Raw genomic sequence first — 19,070 nt, 5'->3', positions numbered from 1 at the left:
TGCCTCGCTCATTGCTGTATGCTGTGCAGCTGCAATGCGTTTTACATAAAGACTTCAATATTTCTCGAGAAAAGGAGTTTTCCCATAGCGTAAGCTACTTACGCAATACTCGTTCCCTCCTCTCAGGGAACCGAGGTTACGTTAGTAACCGAGTCGTTTTGGAGTTAGTGATCTGATGTGTGGTATAATAAAGTGGAGAAGAGTTCAAACAAACTGCTATGTTTATTATTTATTCAAACTGCTACCCTTACACCTAGAAGGTTAAGTTCCCCTGCGGCTGTTTTCTCCAACTTAAACCGATATCTATCGATACGTGCTGCTACCTCAAGTGACAAAAACGTTACATACCGTAAATAATTATGCAAACATACTTTTATCTTGCTCTTTTTTCTCCTCCTCTGTCCATTTCTTCTTTCTATTTTCGGCACCAGAGGGATACGTCGGTCCATAAGGCACTATTGACACAGGCCGACATGCGTCTGATGCATAAGTGCCATACCTGTTAACTAGGCAAAGGCAAAATCTGTGGCCTCTTGTGTTAACCGCATGGATGAATCAGTCAAAGCTCGCTTACATACAAATAACAGAGCTTTGGGTGATTTAAAACATCAGTCGCTTTGGTCGAGTGCTCTTTCTAATCTGTCTAACTGGGCACTGACGCTGACCAAGAAAGACGTATGAAGGAAGCAGATGTAAAAGTACTAGCAGTTGTAAGGATGGATCTCCTACAGTTGTTCAAATTGTAGGACTGAAAATAATCTGAGATATTTGAACATTTGCTTTACTGTGTTTTCCACTCCTTCTTTCTTACCCCAAGGACCATTTGGAATTCTTAAAGACGGAGGTGCCGATATGATGTGCAGTCTCACATTTGGGATTTAGTCACATGGTCAGGGAAAGGATAAAAGAAGATTGTAACTGTTGCTCTGGGTCTTTTTGATTCTCTGGCTCCCATTATTGGGGCATTCTCTCTTTGCCTCATTTCTTTCTTTCCCTCTCTTTCTATCTCTCAGGTAACATTTTACATATATGCTGTACAATTAATGGTATAAGTTTGTGTATCATCTCATACATCTATTTTGTAACTATTTTACGTGTAACTATAATGTATACCATAATTCTATATGCTTGAGCTATAGCTAAGAACTATAATTCTACCATCTTGCTAATAATGTTTCTTTAGTCATTCGGCAGTCCTGCAGCCCGAACAACTGAATGAAATCCACTCTTACAACTTCACTCAACTTGCATTCAATGGACACTTTACTAACCCATGATGCCAAAGGAGAGGATTTACGAATGGCAGTGAAGTAATCACAACTGACTCTGAATAGCTTAATGAATTCCAATAAGTATTAAATAAAAAAAATAACATTTATTAACACTATCTTACCGCAAAGGTCTAATTATTTTCTTTTCAATTCGGACATGTTTATTTTGCCACATAATGTTTTTCGTTCCCTTTTGTTCCCTTCTATAGCAGGGATGTATGCGATTTCGGATGCAGTCACTGATTTTAACTCTGGAGTTAGGGAGCTGATTGAGGCCTAGTCCACACGTATGTGGGTATTTTTATTAACGGAGAAGAAGAAAAAAATCGCATCCACACAAGCACGGTTTAAAAAAAATCTCCATCCACATTGCATGAAAACGCAAAAACAAGATATGAACCACTATTGCACAGACTCATCTCATGTAAACTAAGGAGATAGAGGAGCATAATCTGATGTCAAACAGGGAATAATAGCGCACACTCTGACGTCACAACCCAAAATCCCCTGGCAGGAGAATTCAAAAAAGTTTGCCATAAAGGAATTAAGCTTAGGGCACCAAAATGGTTAGCAGCGGCACTGCCTGTGTATTTGGATCCTTTGCCATGTCATGTTCTCATTGGTTTATGGTCATGTCATGTTTTTTTCAGTTGTGTGTTGCCATTGGTTCATTGTGTTGATTACTTTCAGGTGTGTCTTGTTGTGTCATTAGTCCTTGTGTATACATAGACATCATGTTTCTGTAGTCTTTTGTCAAGCTTTGTTCTCTGTAATTGTTTTTGGTGAGTCTCAAGTGTATGTTTTTGATTCTTTAGTCAAAGTCATGTTTTGTTTATTTTCAATAAATTGCTCTTGGATTCAACTGTGCTCCTATGAGTTGGCTAAATATAACAATGTAATGGAATTCAGTCATTTACTGCAATAATTTGAGAGAGAAAAAGATTTTTTGGAATCTTGTTCAATTTCCGAGCATCTGAACTTTATTTTTTTGTTATAAATATTGTGTGCTCATGTGTCCCCTTAAAATAATTCCAGGCCTTTTCCTTCTGTTCACACATTCAACATGCTGGTGCAAAAGCTAAGCTGGGTCACTTGTAAGTACTTTTGAAAAAAATCATGCAAATTGAATTGGTTCCAATCTTCTAACTTGTTGTTATTGGACTTTCAGTGCTGCTGTTTCTGTACCAACATGGTAAGGCAACTGACTAAAACATGTGCAGTCTCATTAAAGACTTTTAGGTGCAGAACGTTTAAATAATTTTAGTAATTTCCTATGCAGGGGCAGAAGCCAAAGAAAAGGTTGTTTGTGAAGGAGAGTCCATGTGTCTCAAATGTGGTGAGTAATTAGTCATTTGAGTTATGTTCGGCTTTTGTTCACACAGTATGAGTATCTTGAGCCTTTGTGTCTCCAACCACATGGAATGTATTTAAACTGCCACAATTCTGTTCTACATCAGATTCGGGTTTCATAAAGGTCATTAAAGCCAACTATGGGCGAACTGATTGCAAAACGTGTGCTAGTGGGAAACCAGCTAATCAGCTCTCAAATAAACAATGCAGAGCAGAAGCGTCCCTCTCTATAATGTCTGCTCGGTAGGTTTGACCGATAACATAGGAAAATAAATGTACAATTTCAGTGTATGCATTAGCACAAGATGCATATGTGTATAGTATATTAGTGCTAATAAGTACTTGTTGTTTGTCTGTCCATGAATCAGGTGTGATGGAAGAAAGAGCTGTACTGTTCCTGCAGTGAACTCTGTTTTCTCTGATCCTTGTGTTGGGACTTATAAATACCTGGATGTATCTTATGAATGTATCCCAGCAAGTAAGTAATTTCCATCGTTCACTTTGAAGTTTAATATTTTATAAAGGAATAAAACCAAGGAATAAAATATTTGCATATCTTGTACTGGAGTAACTGTATTGTCTGACCTCTGTTCCCCTTCTCCCCCCCCCCCCCCCCCCCCCCCCCCCCCCCCCCAAAAAACTAGAAATAAGTGTAACCTGTGAAAATGGTCATAGCGTCATTAAGTGTTGTAAGTACTTTTTTTTTTCTTTCTTTTTTCTGCATGTTATTTACTATACTGAGATCAGAGTGTATAGCCTCATGTCCACAATGCTTTGAATGGATCAGTCCTGCTGCAGTACATGTTGGCACATAGTTTTTTTATTTATTAAAGTGATTAATTGATATCGGTGTCTGTGTATCACAAGGTAAAGGTGTTATTCATGTTCATCATGCCAATTATGGACGACGGGATCTCGTAACATGCCCTCATGCATTGGCAACCACACCAGACTGTTACTCTCCTCAGACCAGCAGCCTGCGTTCCAAGTACAGCACCAGATACACTTCATCTAGAGTCACTTTAGGTCACACTGTCTTCAGCTATTCTTTAAATGTATCCAAGGGACAATGTATATTGAGAATCATTATCCTGTGTATTAACTTTTACACAAGGACAACAAAGAAAAATGCCACGTAGTTTGAGACCGTAGAATGATACAAGAGCTGATAGACAGTCTTTTTCTAATTCTTCCAATTTCTTTCTTAAGGTGCGACGGGAAGAAGTCGTGTCGACTATGTGCTTCAAATTCTGTCTTCACTGATCCATGTGTGGGTGTCTATAAGTATCTGGAAGTGACGTACTGCTGTAAATAATATTGACCATCCTGCCACAAATGCACTTTATGTCCATGTGTCATGATTGTCAACAAATGACAATAGAGACCAAAATAAAAAGTTGAATCCAAATGTTTTCCAAATGGTCTCATGAATTTCAGTGAAAAAACTATTGGTTTCTAAATGTGCAATTTTCTATATATATATATAAAAAAAATGTAGGTGATGTTTGTGGGAACTGATAATCTGTTACACTACACTGTAAAAGATATCAGGGTGTTTACATTAAAGGTGTTCTGAGTGTCACTTGTTGACGTTTAAAGTATTGTCAAACAAAAGAGGTTAGCTAGACCCTCCCTCATTCAAGCATGAACCCCCAAATCCTTGTCGGTTATTGGCTGGAACAGTTTTTTGTTGCCGTTTGTGGAGCCTGGGGTGTTTGCAGAGATAGTGTCTTTACTGTGTGTTCAGGGGACAGGCAGCTAGTGGATAGTGAGGAGATATTTATTGTATGTGACAAATGTTTTGGCCTAAAAACGCTTGACATTGCTTTAATCATAAGCTAAACAACTAAGTTATACAATTTTAAATTGTATAAGTTGAAAATACTTCTACAGCAGAGTTGATTTTACTTAAAGGCAGCCATTTATTTTTTAATGGTGTAAATATGCTTTAAAAATGGGGTTTTCAGTGGTTTCAGTGGTTATGGTTCTCTGGCTCCCATTATTGGGGCATTCTCTCTTTGCCTCATTTCTTTCTTTCCCTCTCTTTCTATCTCTCAGGTAACATTTTACATATATGCTGTACAATTAATGGTATAAGTTTGTGTATCATCTCATACATCTATTTTGTAACTATTTTACGTGTAACTATAATGTACAGTTTTCTACCATCTTGCTAATAATGTTTCTTTAGTCATTCGGCAGTCCTGCAGCCCGAACAACTGTATGAAATCCACTCTTACAACTTCACTCAACTTGCATTCAATGGACACTTTACTAACCCATGATGCCAAAGGAGAGGATTTACGAATGGCAGTGAAGTAATCACAACTGACTCTGAATAGCTTAATGAATTCCAATAAGTATTAAATAAAAAAAATAACATTTATTAACACTATCTTACCGCAAAGGTCTAATTATTTTCTTTTCAATTCGGACATGTTTATTTTGCCACATAATGTTTTTCGTTCCCTTTTGTTCCCTTCTATAGCAGGGATGTATGCGATTTCGGATGCAGTCACTGATTTTAACTCTGGAGTTAGGGAGCTGATTGAGGCCTAGTCCACACGTATGTGGGTATTTTTATTAACGGAGAAGAAGAAAAAAATCGCATCCACACAAGCACGGTTTAAAAAAAATCTCCATCCACATTGCATGAAAACGCAAAAACAAGATATGAACCACTATTGCACAGACTCATCTCATGTAAACTAAGGAGATAGAGGAGCATAATCTGATGTCAAACAGGAAATAATAGCGCACACTCTGACGTCACAACCCAAAATCCCCTGGCAGGAGAATTCAAAAAAGTTTGCCATAAAGGAATTAAGCTTAGGGCACCAAAATGGTTAGCAGCGGCACTGCCTGTGTATTTGGATCTTTTGCCATGTCATGTTCTCATTGGTTTATGGTCATGTCATGTGTTTTTCAGTTGTGTGTTGCCATTGGTTCATTGTGTTGATTACTTTTAGGTGTGTCTTGTTGTGTCATTAGTCCTTGTGTATACATAGACATCATGTTTCTGTAGTCTTTTGTCAAGCTTTGTTCTCTGTAAATGTTGTTTGGTGAGTATCAAGTGTATGTTTCTGTTTCTTTAGTCAAAGTCATGTTTTGTTTATTTTCAATAAATTGCACTTGGATTCAACTGCGCTCCTATGAGTTGGCTAAATATAACGATGTAATGGAATACAGTCATTTACTGCAATAATTTGAGAGAGAGAAAAAAGTTCAATTTCCGAGCATCTGAACACCAATTTTTTATATATATATATATATATATATATATATATATATATATATATATATATATATATATATATATATATATATATATATAAATATAAATATAAATATTGTGTGCTCATGTGTCCCCTTAAAATAATTCCAGGCCTTTCCTTCTGTTCACACATTCAACATGCTGGTGCAAAAGCTAAGCTGGGTCACTTGTAAGTACTTAAAAAAAAAAAAATCATGCAAATTGAATTGGTTCCAATCTTCTAACTTGTTGTTATTGGACTTTCAGTGCTGCTGTTTCTGTACCAACATGGTAAGGCAATTGACTAAAACATGTGCAGTCTCATTAAAGACTTTTAGGTGCAGAACGTTTAAATAATTTTACTAATTTCCTATGCAGGGGCAGAAGCCAAAGAAAAGGTTGTTTGTGAAGGAGAGTCCATGTGTCTCAAATGTGGTGAGTAATTAGTCATTTGAGTTATGTTTGGCTTTTGTTCACACAGTATGAGTATCTTGAGCCTTTGTGTCTCCAACCACATGGAATGTATTTAAACTGCCACAATTCTGTTCTACATCAGATTCGGGTTTCATAAAGGTCATTAAAGCCAACTATGGGCGAACTGATTGCAAAACCTGTGCTAGTGGGAAACCAGCTAATCAGCTCTCAAATAAACAATGCAGAGCAGAAGCGTCCCTCTCTATAATGTCTGCTCGGTAGGTTTGACCGATAACATAGGAAAATAAATGTACAATTTCAGTGTATGCATTAGCACAAGATGCATATGTGTATAGTATATTAGTGCTAATAAGTACTTGTTGTTTGTCTGTCCATGAATCAGGTGTGATGGAAGAAAGAGCTGTACTGTTCCTGCAGTGAACTCTGTTTTCTCTGATCCTTGTGTTGGGACTTATAAATACCTGGATGTATCTTATGAATGTATCCCAGCAAGTAAGTAATTTCCATCGTTCACTTTGAAGTTTAATATTTTATAAAGGAATAAAACCAAGGAATAAAATATTTGCATATCTTGTACTGGAGTAACTGTATTGTCTGACCTCTGTTCCCCTTCTCCCCCCCCCCCCCACCTCCCCCCCCAAAAAAATAGAAATAAGTGTAACCTGTGAAAATGGTCATAGCGTCATTAAGTGTTGTAAGTACTTTTTGTTGTTTTTGTTTTTCTTCTATGTTCTTTACTATACTGAGATCAGAGTGTATAGCCTCATGTCCACAATGCTTTGAATGGATCAGTCCTGCTGAAGTACATGTTGGCACATAGTTTTTTTTTTTTTTATTAAAGTGATTAATTGATATCGGTGTCTGTGTATCACAAGGTAAAGGTGTTATTCATGTTCATCATGCCAATTATGGACGACGGGATCTCGTAACCTGCCCTCATGCATTGGCAACCACACCAGACTGTTACTCTCCTCAGACCAGCAGCCTGCGTTCCAAGTACAGCACCAGATACACTTCATCTAGAGTCACTTTAGGTCACACTGTCTTCAGCTATTCTTTAAATGTATCCAAGGGACAATGTATATTGAGAATCATTATCCTGTGCATTAACTTTTACACATGGACAACAAAGAAAAATGTGACTAGTAGTTTGAGACCGCAGAATGATACAAGAGCTAATAGACAGTCTTTTTCTAATTCTTCCAATTTCTTTCTTAAGGTGCGACGGGAAGAAGTCTTGTCGACTATGTGCTTCAAATTCTGTCTTCACTGATCCATGTGTGGGTGTCTATAAGTATCTGGAAGTGACGTACTGCTGTAAATAATATTGACCATCCTGCCACAAATGCACTTTGTCCATGTGTCATGATTGTCAACAAATGACAATGCAGAGCAAAATAAAGTTTAATCCAGATGCTTTAAAAATGGTCTCATGAATTTCAGTGAAAAAACTATTGGTTTCTAATTATTATTATTATTATTATTTTTTATTTTTTGGCGATTTTTGTAGGATTGTCTCACATATCTGTTACACTACACTGTAAAAGCTATCAGGGTTTTTACATTAAAGGTGCTCTAAGCTATGTTGGTTGATGTCACTTCTCATTGGCTCTTAAAGTATTGTCAAACAAAACGGAGGATAGCTAGACCCTCCCTGCTCATCTGCACACTAATCCCCCAAATCGTTCTTGTCTGTTATTGGCTGGAACAGTTTGTTTCGTGGCACGGGTTGCTACAGTTCGTTTTTGCTGCTGTTTGTGGAGCCTGGGGTGTCTGCAGAGATAGTGTCTTTTTACTGTGTGTTCAGGGGACAGGCAGCTAGTGAGGAGATAATGTATGTGACAAATGTGTTGGCCTAAAAAACACTTGACATCGCTAAGAGCATCAAAATAAGCTAAACCACTTAGTTATACAATTTTAAACAAGTCTGTTAAATGTAGTTTCAGTTGAAAAATACTTCTAGAGTTGATTTTACTTAAAGGCAGCTTTTTTTTCTTTCTTTTTTTTTTAAATGGTATAAATATGCTTTAAAAATTGGGTTTTCACAGTGAAGCCATAAGCATTTTTGGCTCCCAAAAGAGAATTTTTAGTGAACTTAAAATAACCACCAAATTATTGAACCTATAAAACGAGTTCTTTCATTTCTATTTCTTGTAAAGCTCTTTTGTAAGAGTTTGTATTGCCAAAAGCACTCAAAATGTGTAAAGCATCCTAACATTTGCAAATACACTATAAAATCTGATTTAAAGTGCTTGAGTAACGCTGTCCTATATCAAGAAGCCTCCATCATTGCCCCACCACTTCAGAGTGTGTGCTAGACTCTTTCGCTGAGAAACATTAAATACACTTGCATCTTGCACAGATTTTTATGGGCTGCACTGTTTCCAACAAATTGTTTGTAGGAAATCTGGTTTTACACCATCTGTCTAGAGACTTAAGTTATGGAGGGTTCATGTGAAAAAGTGCTTTAAGGATTCTTTATGATTTTTTATATTAATTATTGCTTAATTTCTACTAATATACTTATGTTGCAATCTGACCATGTTGAAATGTCCTGTGTATGTTTTAAGAAGCTCAAAAGGTACTTTCAAACAACAGGCCTAAGAGGGAACAGGTTTGTGTTATAGTTTAAAAGGCTTATCGCATCTGTGTAACAAGGGAACCAAAGGATGGCAGGCAGAAACATGGATATGAGTGCAGGAATTTTAATAAGAAAAGCAAAACCATACAAGGAACAGGTAACAGGAGAGTGTTACAAACAACTGACAAAGAAACATTACCATTTGATTTATAGACAACATGGCACACCTGCGGAAACAATCAAGAGGAACCAAACAGAAAAGAAATTACAAAAGGACTGGCACAGGAAACTACAACATACAAGTCTAACACATAACATGTCAGTATTCATGTTACATGATGAGAAAGTCTTTAGATTGAAATTTTACAAATCAAAGACAACTTGTGTTTTAGATTCTTCTACAAGAATTTGAGATGTTTTCACACTAAATAGGCCTAATTTTTCTTCACAATCTTGATTGTTTTCCATTTGGCAGTGAATGCTGTTTTATTTCTTTATAGTTTTACTCTTTGACAACATTATATACATTTATGTAGATAAAACAGATTTGGAATACCACAAAAGTCACCTCAAAATTAAAAGAAAAAATAATTAAAAATTATACTTGTTTTTACAAAATGAAGCCATTTTAGAATTTGTTTTTGAACAGTTTTTTTTTTCTTTTTTGAAATATCTTACCTTCCATTATTCTCATTTGTTGACACGTGATCAATTATAATTACAGATTCATTATAATCATTCATTTATTTTAAGATGAACCCCATATTTCAATTTATTGTTTTGTTTGGTCTTGCTGGGGAGTGAATGAAAAGGCCAAAAACTATTAGCGTGCATTTAACATCTATAATTTAGCCAGTTTTTATTTAAAACATAAAATACATTTATGTGGTAGGATAATCACAATATTATTTACAGCTGTATGACACTTCCAAATACTTATGGACACCCCGACATGGATCAGAGAAGACAGAATTTGAAGCATTTACGTGACAAGACTTCCTCCCATTGCACCTAAAGATAGGGTATAAAAAAACAGCATTTATTATTATTTAACATTGCTTGCCTTGTGTAGGCTATCATTCTGAGGTCTATTTGTTTCTCCCATATAATCAATTAATTTTAAAAAAAAAAATGTATGTCTATATATTCATTTGGTAAGTAGCTATTTAATACACAGGATGAAAAAATATACAGTATAAGGGTGGGCGATATTGTAGATTTGAAAATCATGCTTTCCCCATTATTGTTGAATCATAGAAGCTACACCATTTGCCAATCTCTGCTCAGTGAACGTGTTACATTGCACACATACCTCTAAGAAAAATATAGCTCATCCCATATCTCTGCTCAGCACACATACAACATACTCTGACTTCACAAAATACATTATGAAATTATTATGAAAATTAATAAAGAAAAATAATACTAAAAAATAACATTAAACAGTAAAACTGTTGTCTTCAGATATGACCAGAATCTTATATCGCAATACGAGTAATTTTATTATTAAAATAATTATATCGTTATTTTTACTTTAAATAAGGTTTTTATGATATCAACATTGAACATTGAAATGTTATAATTCTCGCTACCAATTTTGATATCACGAAAACATTCAAATAGCCCAAAAGTTAACAAAGACAAGGCCTAGTCTTCACTATATCAATTAAATACATTTATGTTCATTAGAAGTGATTCAGTCAAGAGCAGTGTATGATTTTCTTTGTTTTTGGTTGTTTAACTAAATGACACAGATGTGCTTTTCACACTTGGAATCACCCTGCAGGTCATTCTAAACCCCGAGTTATCTTGCTTCAGGTTTCACACAGTTCATACTTTACCAGGGGTTACCAATGAATCCTGGGTATTCGTACGGTAACGTTTCACACTGTACAGTACATTCCTAAACCCCAGGTTACGTTCTCATTTGCATATTCGCAGTGTCATTGATTGACAGAACGAAGCACGCAAAGTGTGTACATAAAGGCTAGCATTGCGCATCCTCATATTACATACAGCAGATAGTAGACTACTATGAAGTTTCCAAACTATTTAAGGTAAAAATAAACATTATTTTCTTCACTCCAATTAACTTGTTTCCCATCACCATTTGACATTTCCCCTCAAACGCTGAAATGAAATAGTAAATGATAGGCATCTAGTCGTAACATTCTAACACCGCATCGTTTCATACTCTACAAGTTTGGCACCGCAATGCGGTTAAAGCAGAACTCGGCAACTTCTAGTCATCTTCGCTAGTTCTTCTTCGCTGATTTTCACTTTTGTTGTTGCATGTTTTCCCCACGAGCTCCCCCTACAGCTGTGGGGCGTATATTTCACAACACTGTCGTAAAAAAACTCACTTGCGGCACCCTTCTCCCCCGTTCTACCGCTGCTCATGTGCATTTGTTATTATCGGAGCCGGCCAACTTTACTTGCGGAGCTATGTCTACCGAGGTGGGTAATACATCATACACATTATCATAGAACATTGACATGTACATTTTGTATTCTGTTATCAACCAGTAAAGCAGTTTGTGTTTCTCGCTCATTCTCGTTCTCATCTCGCTTCTCACGAGACTTCCGCAATTTTCATCTTGCCGGGACGGTAGTCCCCATGTTGCAAGGTTGGTTTTCCGCCTGGGAACGCTGGGGGGAGCTGGGAAAGTCACCAATATCACCAGAACAGGTTGTTTAACCATCCAAATGATTTCTAGACAGCTTTATTAAGTTAAAAAAGTTACCATGTTCCCCTTTAACATCGCAAAAGAAACTGTCAGATCTGCTTCTGTGTCTTGTGCTCTGTGGGACTTCTAGACGCACCCTTGCGGCAGCAAAATTTATTTTGCAGCCAGTGTAGCTAGCAACTCTCCATTGGCTTTCGAGCTGGAAAAACCAAACTCTAGTCAGGCCAATCACATCGTTTATAGAGTTGGTGGGCTGGGCTTAACATAATGAAAGCAGAGTTGTGACGGTTCCGCGTGAATTCCCTGCTACTTGAAAACAAAGAAGATGAGCGCTGCAGCTGGCGAACAGCGGTCTTTCGAATCGGGAGGACTTGGAGTTAACTGGAGTTGACATAGAACTGTCATTAAGACATTCTTAAAAAAGGAAGATGAGTTCGGAGTTTGGCCGACCGGATACGGCAAAAGTATATATCAACTAGCTCCGCTTTTACTGTCTATGGGGAAAACGCATGGGACTCACTCAGCCACAACCGGTTGCTCTGGTTGGTTGTAGCCATAGTGTAGTGCTATCCTATATGCTGATTTCACGCAGCCGCCATTTTGAAATCGAAAGCGAGGCTCCGGTGGGAAGAACCCCGGAAGTACAGATAGACAACAGTGACTACCAACTGAAGCTGCTGCCGCGATTTACACTATTGGATGTTATTATCCAATATAGGACATATAGTTTGTTCCTGCTTCTTTTTTTACGTTCTGAATTATATATAAAAAAATGATTAAATGAATTTCACTGTATATAGTCTAAAATATGAAAGAAATGTATGTACATTTTTAGAATAACTAATTTCTACATTAAACACAACAATATGCCATCGCATTCGCGACTCTCCTATGATTAAAGGCGACACTTCCGGTTTTCTTCCCACCGGAGCCATTTCAAAATGGCAGCTACGTGAAATCAGCGTATTGCGTGCAGAGGGAATTTGAAAGACAACTGTTTTTCCCGCCCTTCGGATTGAGGCATGCCAATGGTGAGTTCCCAGACCTAACATCTTGATGTGGGTCTGGCTTGCCAGGCTATCCAAATGATACACTTTTGTGACGGCCGCAGCACTACAATCAGATGAGCGTAACTGCGATAGAGACAATAATACTAATCTCTAGAGGTTGACAAATTCCTACCAGTTTACCGTGTCTACCGGTATATCACCCACCCCTAATTGTCCGTTATGTATATTCTGCATAATGTTTCACATACAGTATAGCTGAAGATTCAGTTTATGTCTGTGTACGTGTTCCTGATGTCTTAAGTGACTCTAGATGAAGTGTATCTGCTGTACCTGGAACGCAGGCTGCTGGTCTGAGGAGAGTAACAGTCTGGTGTGGTTGCTAATTTATGAGGGCAGGTTACAAGATCCCGTCGTCCATAATTGGCATGATGAACAAAAATAGTACCAATATCTTTTGAAACAAAAACAGCACATTTTAAAACAGTAATGTGTGCCACCATACACTGTAGCTGGACTGATCTATTCAAAATATTGTGGGCATGAGGACCTTAAGGGCTATACAAAATTCTCTACCTTTTTTGATGCTATATGATCTCAGCATAGAAAAAAACTTACAGAAAGAAAAGATAGATCTTACCACAGACAATGACGCTTTGGGAAAATTCACAGGTTACACTTCTTTCTAAAATTAGTTTGAGGAAAATGGGAACAGAGGTCAGTAATAATAACAGTAATAACCAGTTCTAGACACAAGGAATTTTTTCAACTTCAAAATCTAGGATGAAAATGATATGTATAAAACCACTGGCTTACTTGTTGGGATACAGACATAAGATACATCCAGGTATTTATAAGTCCCAACACAAGGATCAGAGAAAACAGAGTTCACTGCAGGAACAGTACAGCTCTTTCTTCCATCACACCTGATTCATGGACAGACAATGACAAGTAGGCCTACATAAGAATAGCTTTAATATACTATTGACAAAATGATTACACTTGTTAAATTATGCATAAAAAGAGATTGTAAACTTTTTTTTTTTTTTTTTTTTTTGCTATCTGTTAATCCTACCGATTGGACATCGTGTAGAGGGATGTTTTTCGGAAACAGTGTTTATTTGAGAGCTGATTAGCTGGTTTCCCACTAGCGCATGTTTTGTGATCAGTTCGCCCATAGTTGGCTTTAATGACCTTTATGAATCCCAAATCTGACACATTTAAAGAAAAAAGAAAAAAAAAAAAGAAAAAAATTAACATGAGAATTGTGGTAAAGTTTAAGCACACTGTACAGGGTTAAATTCCAGGCTCAAGATCCCCTTCTTTTCTATCCGGACACAAAAGGCCAAAACTAAATGATTGAATTACTCACCACAGCTGAGGTACGCAGATCCTCCTTCACAGATCTGTGTTCTTTTTGCTTCTGCACCTGCAGAGAGGTAGGCGAAATTATATAAAATGACATGAAGTGAAATAAATTGCAATGTAATAATGTCTTTTTTTATTTATTTAAAGAGACTATAAACATTTGTCAAACTGCCTTACCTTGTTGATACAGAAACAGCAACACTGAAAATCACAATGAAATAGAAACAAATTGGAAAACTGAACATTTGAAATCATGCGAGTTGAATTGTTTCTAAATCAGTACTTACAAGTGATCCAGCTTAGCTTTTGCACCAGCATGTTGAATGTGTGAACAGAAGGAAATCTCTGGAATTCTCTTAAGGAGACACATGTGCACACAGTATTTATAACAAACACAGACCCATTATCTGTTTACTGTATAACCAATGCGGGAAAAGAACAAGGAAATTATGACAAACAGGTCAATCGTTTATTGTTAACTTGATTGATTGTACTTTGCAAATGTTTTATGATTCTATGGTATCCTATTTTATTGCTTTGTTTTGTTTAGAAGTTCAGTCAACTTTAGAAAATTTCTGGAAAATTTGTTCCTGCTGTGAGATTGCCTGCTTTAACACTCCCAGAGCGTTCCCGTCACCGTGTTCTGTGCTCATCTCGGACAATCCACCAGTGTTTCCCAATCCTGTTTCTGCAGACACACCCATGTTTATGACATTTTTGTTTGAGCTCTTCCTAATTAAACTAATCTGATTCAACTCATCAGCTTGCTTATAACAAAGACAGACCCACAAATATCTGTTTACTGTGCGGAAAAAGAACCACATAAGGACATGTAGACAAACAGGTCAATCGTTTATTATTAACTTGATTGATTGTACTATGCAAATGTTTTATGATTATATGGTATCCTATTTTATTGCTTTGTTTTGTTTTGAACAATCAGTCACCTTTAGAAAATTTCCGGAAAATTTGTTCCTGTTGTGGGATTTTGTGCATTTACTATTTTATATGATTTTAATAACATAGTAAATATTGAAATTAATATTAGACTAAGATTAATAAATGCTGAAGTATTCACGGGTGTTCACTTTACATTAAGGTTCACTTTCACAGGTTATTAATGTTTGTTACTCATGAATAAATGGTTCACGGGTCTTCTTTTTACATTCACATTCACCGGTTATTAATTTTTGTAACTCATGAATAAATGGGTCACAGGTGTCCACCCTATAAAGTTCACTTTCACATGTTATTAATGTTTGTAACTCATGAATAAATGTTTGTAACTTTGGTTCACAGGAGTCTTTTAAAAATGTTCATTATTAATATTTCATCAAGTTATGGTTGTGCTCTGGGTTTTTTTTTTTTTTTTTAAATAAAGTTTGACAATTTTGTCACCGGGTGATTATTAAGAAAATGGGCGGCAGGTTTGGAGGGGGAGGAGCTAGAGCGGTGATTGGGGTACATGCTCCCAAAAGATTAGTATAAAAAGGCCATTTAATAGAGAGACGAAATAGAGGACACAGGGAGAGAGGTACAGAAAGGGAAGCCGCGAAAGGAGAGAACTTGTGGTATGTTTATTCCTCACACAGTCTGGAGAACCCCAAGCCAGCAGCATGAAGGATCCCGGCGGAGATCCCGGAGGCTATTGTGGATTGCAGTGTCTAGTGTGGAAACAAGCACGTTTGAAGTTTCGAGTGTTTTGCTGATTGCACGAGTGTGGGAAATTCTAAATTCTACTTCCACTCGTAGTCCCAGCTGTTACTGATCCTCTGTTGTTCAGTCTCTGTCGCCAGGAATGAAGAATCACTGAGCCGGTGAGCGAATGTGAAGTTGAGCTGTTACTGACCCTCTGCTGTTCAGAGCTGGAGGAACCATTGAGCCGGTGAGCGAATGAGAAGAGCTACTGATCCTCTGAAGTTCAGTCTCGATCGCCAGTAATGAAGAACCACGGAGCCAACTTTTAAAAAGACTTTTTATAATCCAATAAAGAAATATTGTTATTTTTCAACCGCCTGTCTGCCTCATGTGTTCCACGGTCTGCTCCTCGGGGCGGTATTTCGGTTTGGGGGTGGGCGGCCCGCTGGCGCTCAACCCGACCTGTGACAATTTCATCTTACAGTTTTATTGAATTGCTAAAACGCATTTCTTAAAACCATCACTCAATTTCTCAAAACCTTAAACCCAAAACCACATTTTCAAACCACATTCAGAGAACCTGACTCTTCTGGCAAAATCAAACAATGGCCTCAAAACCATTTTGCTCAAAATCAAACCATGCTTTCAGATCATACACACAGCGAGTCAATTTTATAAACGCTACAGACCATTCGTTAGACACTACGTCAAAAAATGGAGAACACAGAATCCAAAGCATGCAGTTACAGAAAAAAACAAAGTAGGCCTAAACAAATTTTGTAATTCGTTATGACAACTTATGTGAGGTGAATAAATTGTATAGGCTACTAAATGCACTGCAAGTATAGTACTGAATTGTACTGAATATTGTATAGTATTGAATGTCTATACCCACCTTGGCATACAGTGAAAATACAGTGACCCAACTGCAAAAGCCAAAAAGGTTACAGTAAAAAACTCTAAATGAAAAGCATGTACAGTAAACTCAACAGTTTCAAGGTCAGTGAGAGAAATTAATTCTGCTTCAGCATCATTTTGAAAAAGTGTAATGACGGAACAGTATTTTAAAGTATAACCCAATCCAGCTGTCCAACGTTCCTGATCCAAGCACTGATCTATATAGAATGACATTATCATTATATAGAAGATCAGTGGATCCAAGTCTGCGTTCGGTTTCACCTGGTTACCATGGTTACCAGTACACATCAGGACGCTATGGCGACACGGGGCGCAGGTAATTGTACCCATTACCAGACATCTTTTGCCATCAAAAATGAAATGTACTAATTGTTTTTTAACAACTTTCAAGCTCCACTGGTCGCGTTCGGCAGCTGCCAGAAACGTCTTATATTCCCAACGCATTTTGCGCCTAATCGCATGGGCAATGAAATGCTCGCACTGCGCGGCTCAACTGACTCCAAGAAACTAGGACCTGGATGTTACGACAACCACACGGTATGCATGAAAGCAGGGCCGTTATTAACTTATAAGTTAAATCTGCAGTCCTTAACTCTTGTGTTCAAGATGTACAAAAATATAATGAGCGAGTACATCATGAAATTGTCTTATCCTGAATCACTACGGTAAATTACATGCGTGACTCGTGTCATAACAGAGAGAAGTAGCTCCGGCTACAATGTTCTTCTGCAAGATGCAGTTCTAGAGCTCCAAAAGTTATGGACTGCAGCGTTAAGCAACGTGTTATTCTTTTCATCTAACTTATCAGTTCACAGGTGGGCACTCTTATATATGACCTCCAACACAGACCTGAGAGTAAGAGGGGATATGTGTTAGCAGCCCGTACTGCACCACGCTTTCTGCCTCCGTTTAAGGTACGTACGTTAGGCCTATATTTTATGCATTTCTAAGTAAAATCACAACAATTTTCTTTGTTTTTTATTAAAACAAAAAAATTGCATATAGACAGCCACCCCTTCACCACAGAAATACCAGCAGGACTGGACGCAGTCTAAAGTGTGTCCTCCAGGAAAAACTCCCTTCAATAGTACCACTGTAAGACCCAGGCCCTCAAATGCAGACTCCAGCCCTGCCCCTGGGTATGATCTTTTTGAACATTTGACTATAAGTCTATCAAAAGCTGTGTTTGAAGGCCCCATGATTTTTCCAGTTGTTCCTGATTTACCGAAAAAAGGATTAGGGATTCAGTAAAATAGGCTAGAGCTTGAAATAATGTATTATTGGAAAATGTATATTATAAAAATAGACGTTTTTATTTATTTGCATGCCTCTGCCCCCTTGAGAACCACTAATCTAAAATTATTTTTATATTTATACCCCCCATCTAATTATTTATATACTGGGTTTAATAAATCATTAATACAAAGCATTAATAAATAAAGAGAAATGTGGGGTCCAAAAATGAAAATGTTTCTTTCTTCATTTTTGTAATTTACTTGTTTTGGTGCTTTACAAATCATATTACCAACAACAATCAGTGAATGTTGAATTGAAAAATCAACATGAATTTCAGAATGACCATCTTGAACTCCACAAGTATGTGAACCTGATGGTTATGTCCTCCGGCATTATTTGGGAATGATTCAAAAAGCATCTATGTGCTTCTGTATAAGCAAGGACATCCTAAAATGTTTAATTCCAGGTTTAAAGGACATGAATCCCAGACTTTCTATGTATATCTTTTTTTCTTTTTTTAGTCCAGGGGCATATACTCTCAATACCATCCCAAGCAAAAGGGTGTCGTGGCCAATGAAATTCGGCTCTCCAGACTGGTCAAAAGTGCCGTTGCTGGAGAGAAGAGCACTGCGGACAGAGGTAAAGATATGTCTGACACACTTCTGAAAATTACAAATCAAAGAAGAAATAAAAGTATCTACACAACAGTCTGTTGAGCTTAATGTATTTTTCCTTAGCTGATATATTCTTTTCATTTTTAACTTCATGTGTTTTGTCTATGCAGCTCCTCCATGACAAAGAGTTTAGGAAACAGAGGAACAGGGTGGCATATCTGAGCTTGTTTTACTGATGACTCTAAAATACTACCACAACAATGCAGTGTGATTCTCAATGTATACAAACATTAAAGCTTTAAAAGACAAGTTCTACTTGTTTCCCATTTAATATGTCCAGTTTGAAACCATATTTTTGAGGTGTCCTATATTTGACTCAATCCAGGTAAATTACTTAAAATTTAACTAATGTAGTAGTGAGTAAAGTAACAAGACACAGGACACATGTTTCTAATGGAGATGTTTACTTTATCCCCACGTTCTGGTTTAATTTTCAACTTGTCCTTTTGAAACAACAGCTTAAAATAAACAATAAAACACATGTATTACCATCATTCACAAATGAGTAACAAATACGCACAAATCAAAAGAGAATGTCATGTTTCTGATGTGTGGAGAACTGTAAAAACTAAATGACATTTCAAGGGAAGGCTTATCAAAACAAACTGCCAACGATTAACTGTAAGGGGTGTTACTCTTTAGGGAAGTTGCC

At 37.1% G+C, this 19,070-nt stretch overlaps 4 protein-coding genes across 4 annotated transcripts; 3 read left to right on the top strand and 1 right to left on the bottom strand.

Annotated features, from left to right (window-relative positions):
* The first annotated feature begins 2,334 nt into the window (after positions 1–2,334).
* On the top strand, positions 2,335–3,936 carry LOC130075606 (L-rhamnose-binding lectin CSL3-like). The gene is made up of 8 exons (XM_056240322.1): positions 2,335–2,365; positions 2,440–2,463; positions 2,551–2,607; positions 2,729–2,864; positions 2,990–3,099; positions 3,266–3,310; positions 3,489–3,609; positions 3,831–3,936. The coding sequence occupies exons 1-8, from the start codon at positions 2,335–2,337 to the stop codon at positions 3,934–3,936; spliced, it is 630 nt and encodes a 209-aa protein (XP_056096297.1).
* Positions 3,937–6,033: 2,097 nt separating this feature from the next.
* Positions 6,034–7,634, top strand: LOC130075592 (L-rhamnose-binding lectin CSL3-like). The gene is made up of 8 exons (XM_056240302.1): positions 6,034–6,064; positions 6,142–6,165; positions 6,253–6,309; positions 6,431–6,566; positions 6,692–6,801; positions 6,959–7,003; positions 7,185–7,305; positions 7,529–7,634. The coding sequence occupies exons 1-8, from the start codon at positions 6,034–6,036 to the stop codon at positions 7,632–7,634; spliced, it is 630 nt and encodes a 209-aa protein (XP_056096277.1).
* Positions 7,635–9,787: 2,153 nt separating this feature from the next.
* On the bottom strand, positions 9,788–14,656 carry LOC130075740 (L-rhamnose-binding lectin CSL3-like). Its single transcript, XM_056240507.1, has 9 exons — positions 14,558–14,656; positions 14,240–14,307; positions 14,130–14,153; positions 13,957–14,033; positions 13,660–13,795; positions 13,401–13,510; positions 13,225–13,269; positions 12,918–13,038; positions 9,788–9,901 (listed from the first exon to the last, which is right to left on the bottom strand). The coding sequence occupies exons 1-9, from the start codon at positions 14,654–14,656 to the stop codon at positions 9,796–9,798; spliced, it is 786 nt and encodes a 261-aa protein (XP_056096482.1). The 3' UTR covers positions 9,788–9,795.
* A 2,116-nt stretch (positions 14,657–16,772) lies between these two features.
* On the top strand, positions 16,773–18,671 carry si:ch211-66i15.4 (uncharacterized protein LOC560315 homolog). Its single transcript, XM_056240291.1, has 6 exons — positions 16,773–16,824; positions 16,900–17,045; positions 17,324–17,422; positions 17,514–17,647; positions 18,266–18,383; positions 18,529–18,671. The coding sequence occupies exons 1-6, from the start codon at positions 16,779–16,781 to the stop codon at positions 18,592–18,594; spliced, it is 609 nt and encodes a 202-aa protein (XP_056096266.1). The 5' UTR covers positions 16,773–16,778; the 3' UTR covers positions 18,595–18,671.
* Positions 18,672–19,070: the final 399 nt, after the last annotated feature.

This window comes from Rhinichthys klamathensis, unplaced genomic scaffold, assembly GCF_029890125.1.
Source record: "Rhinichthys klamathensis goyatoka isolate OS25496 unplaced genomic scaffold, OSU_Roscu_1.1 h1tg000020l_1, whole genome shotgun sequence".
Classification (NCBI taxonomy): domain Eukaryota; kingdom Metazoa; phylum Chordata; class Actinopteri; order Cypriniformes; family Leuciscidae; genus Rhinichthys; species Rhinichthys klamathensis.
The sequence above is the reverse complement of the archived record's forward strand: the minus strand, read 5'-3'. Positions and strand labels throughout refer to the sequence as shown.

Coding starts and splice junctions, on each gene's coding strand:
- LOC130075606 (XM_056240322.1), top strand. CDS start 2,335: ATGCTGGTGCAAAAGCTAAGCTGGGTCACTT. Junction 2,865..2,989: donor CTCTCTATAATGTCTGCTCG/GTAGGTTTGACC, acceptor TCCATGAATCAG/GTGTGATGGAAGAAAGAGCT. Junction 3,610..3,830: donor ACCAGCAGCCTGCGTTCCAA/GTACAGCACCAG, acceptor TTCTTTCTTAAG/GTGCGACGGGAAGAAGTCGT.
- LOC130075592 (XM_056240302.1), top strand. CDS start 6,034: ATGCTGGTGCAAAAGCTAAGCTGGGTCACTT. Junction 6,166..6,252: donor GCTGTTTCTGTACCAACATG/GTAAGGCAATTG, acceptor TTTCCTATGCAG/GGGCAGAAGCCAAAGAAAAG. Junction 7,004..7,184: donor TCATAGCGTCATTAAGTGTT/GTAAGTACTTTT, acceptor GTGTATCACAAG/GTAAAGGTGTTATTCATGTT.
- LOC130075740 (XM_056240507.1), bottom strand. CDS start 14,656: ATGGGTGTGTCTGCAGAAACAGGATTGGGAAACACTGGTGGATTGTCC. Junction 14,308..14,557: donor CTCTGGGAGTGTTAAAGCAG/GCAATCTCACAG, acceptor TGTCTCCTTAAG/AGAATTCCAGAGATTTCCTT. Junction 9,902..12,917: donor ACCAGCAGCCTGCGTTCCAG/GTACAGCAGATA, acceptor CCCTATCTTTAG/GTGCAATGGGAGGAAGTCTT.
- si:ch211-66i15.4 (XM_056240291.1), top strand. CDS start 16,779: ATGGTTACCAGTACACATCAGGACGCTATGGCGACACGGGGCGCAG. Junction 17,046..17,323: donor GATGTTACGACAACCACACG/GTATGCATGAAA, acceptor ATCAGTTCACAG/GTGGGCACTCTTATATATGA. Junction 17,423..17,513: donor GCTTTCTGCCTCCGTTTAAG/GTACGTACGTTA, acceptor AATTGCATATAG/ACAGCCACCCCTTCACCACA.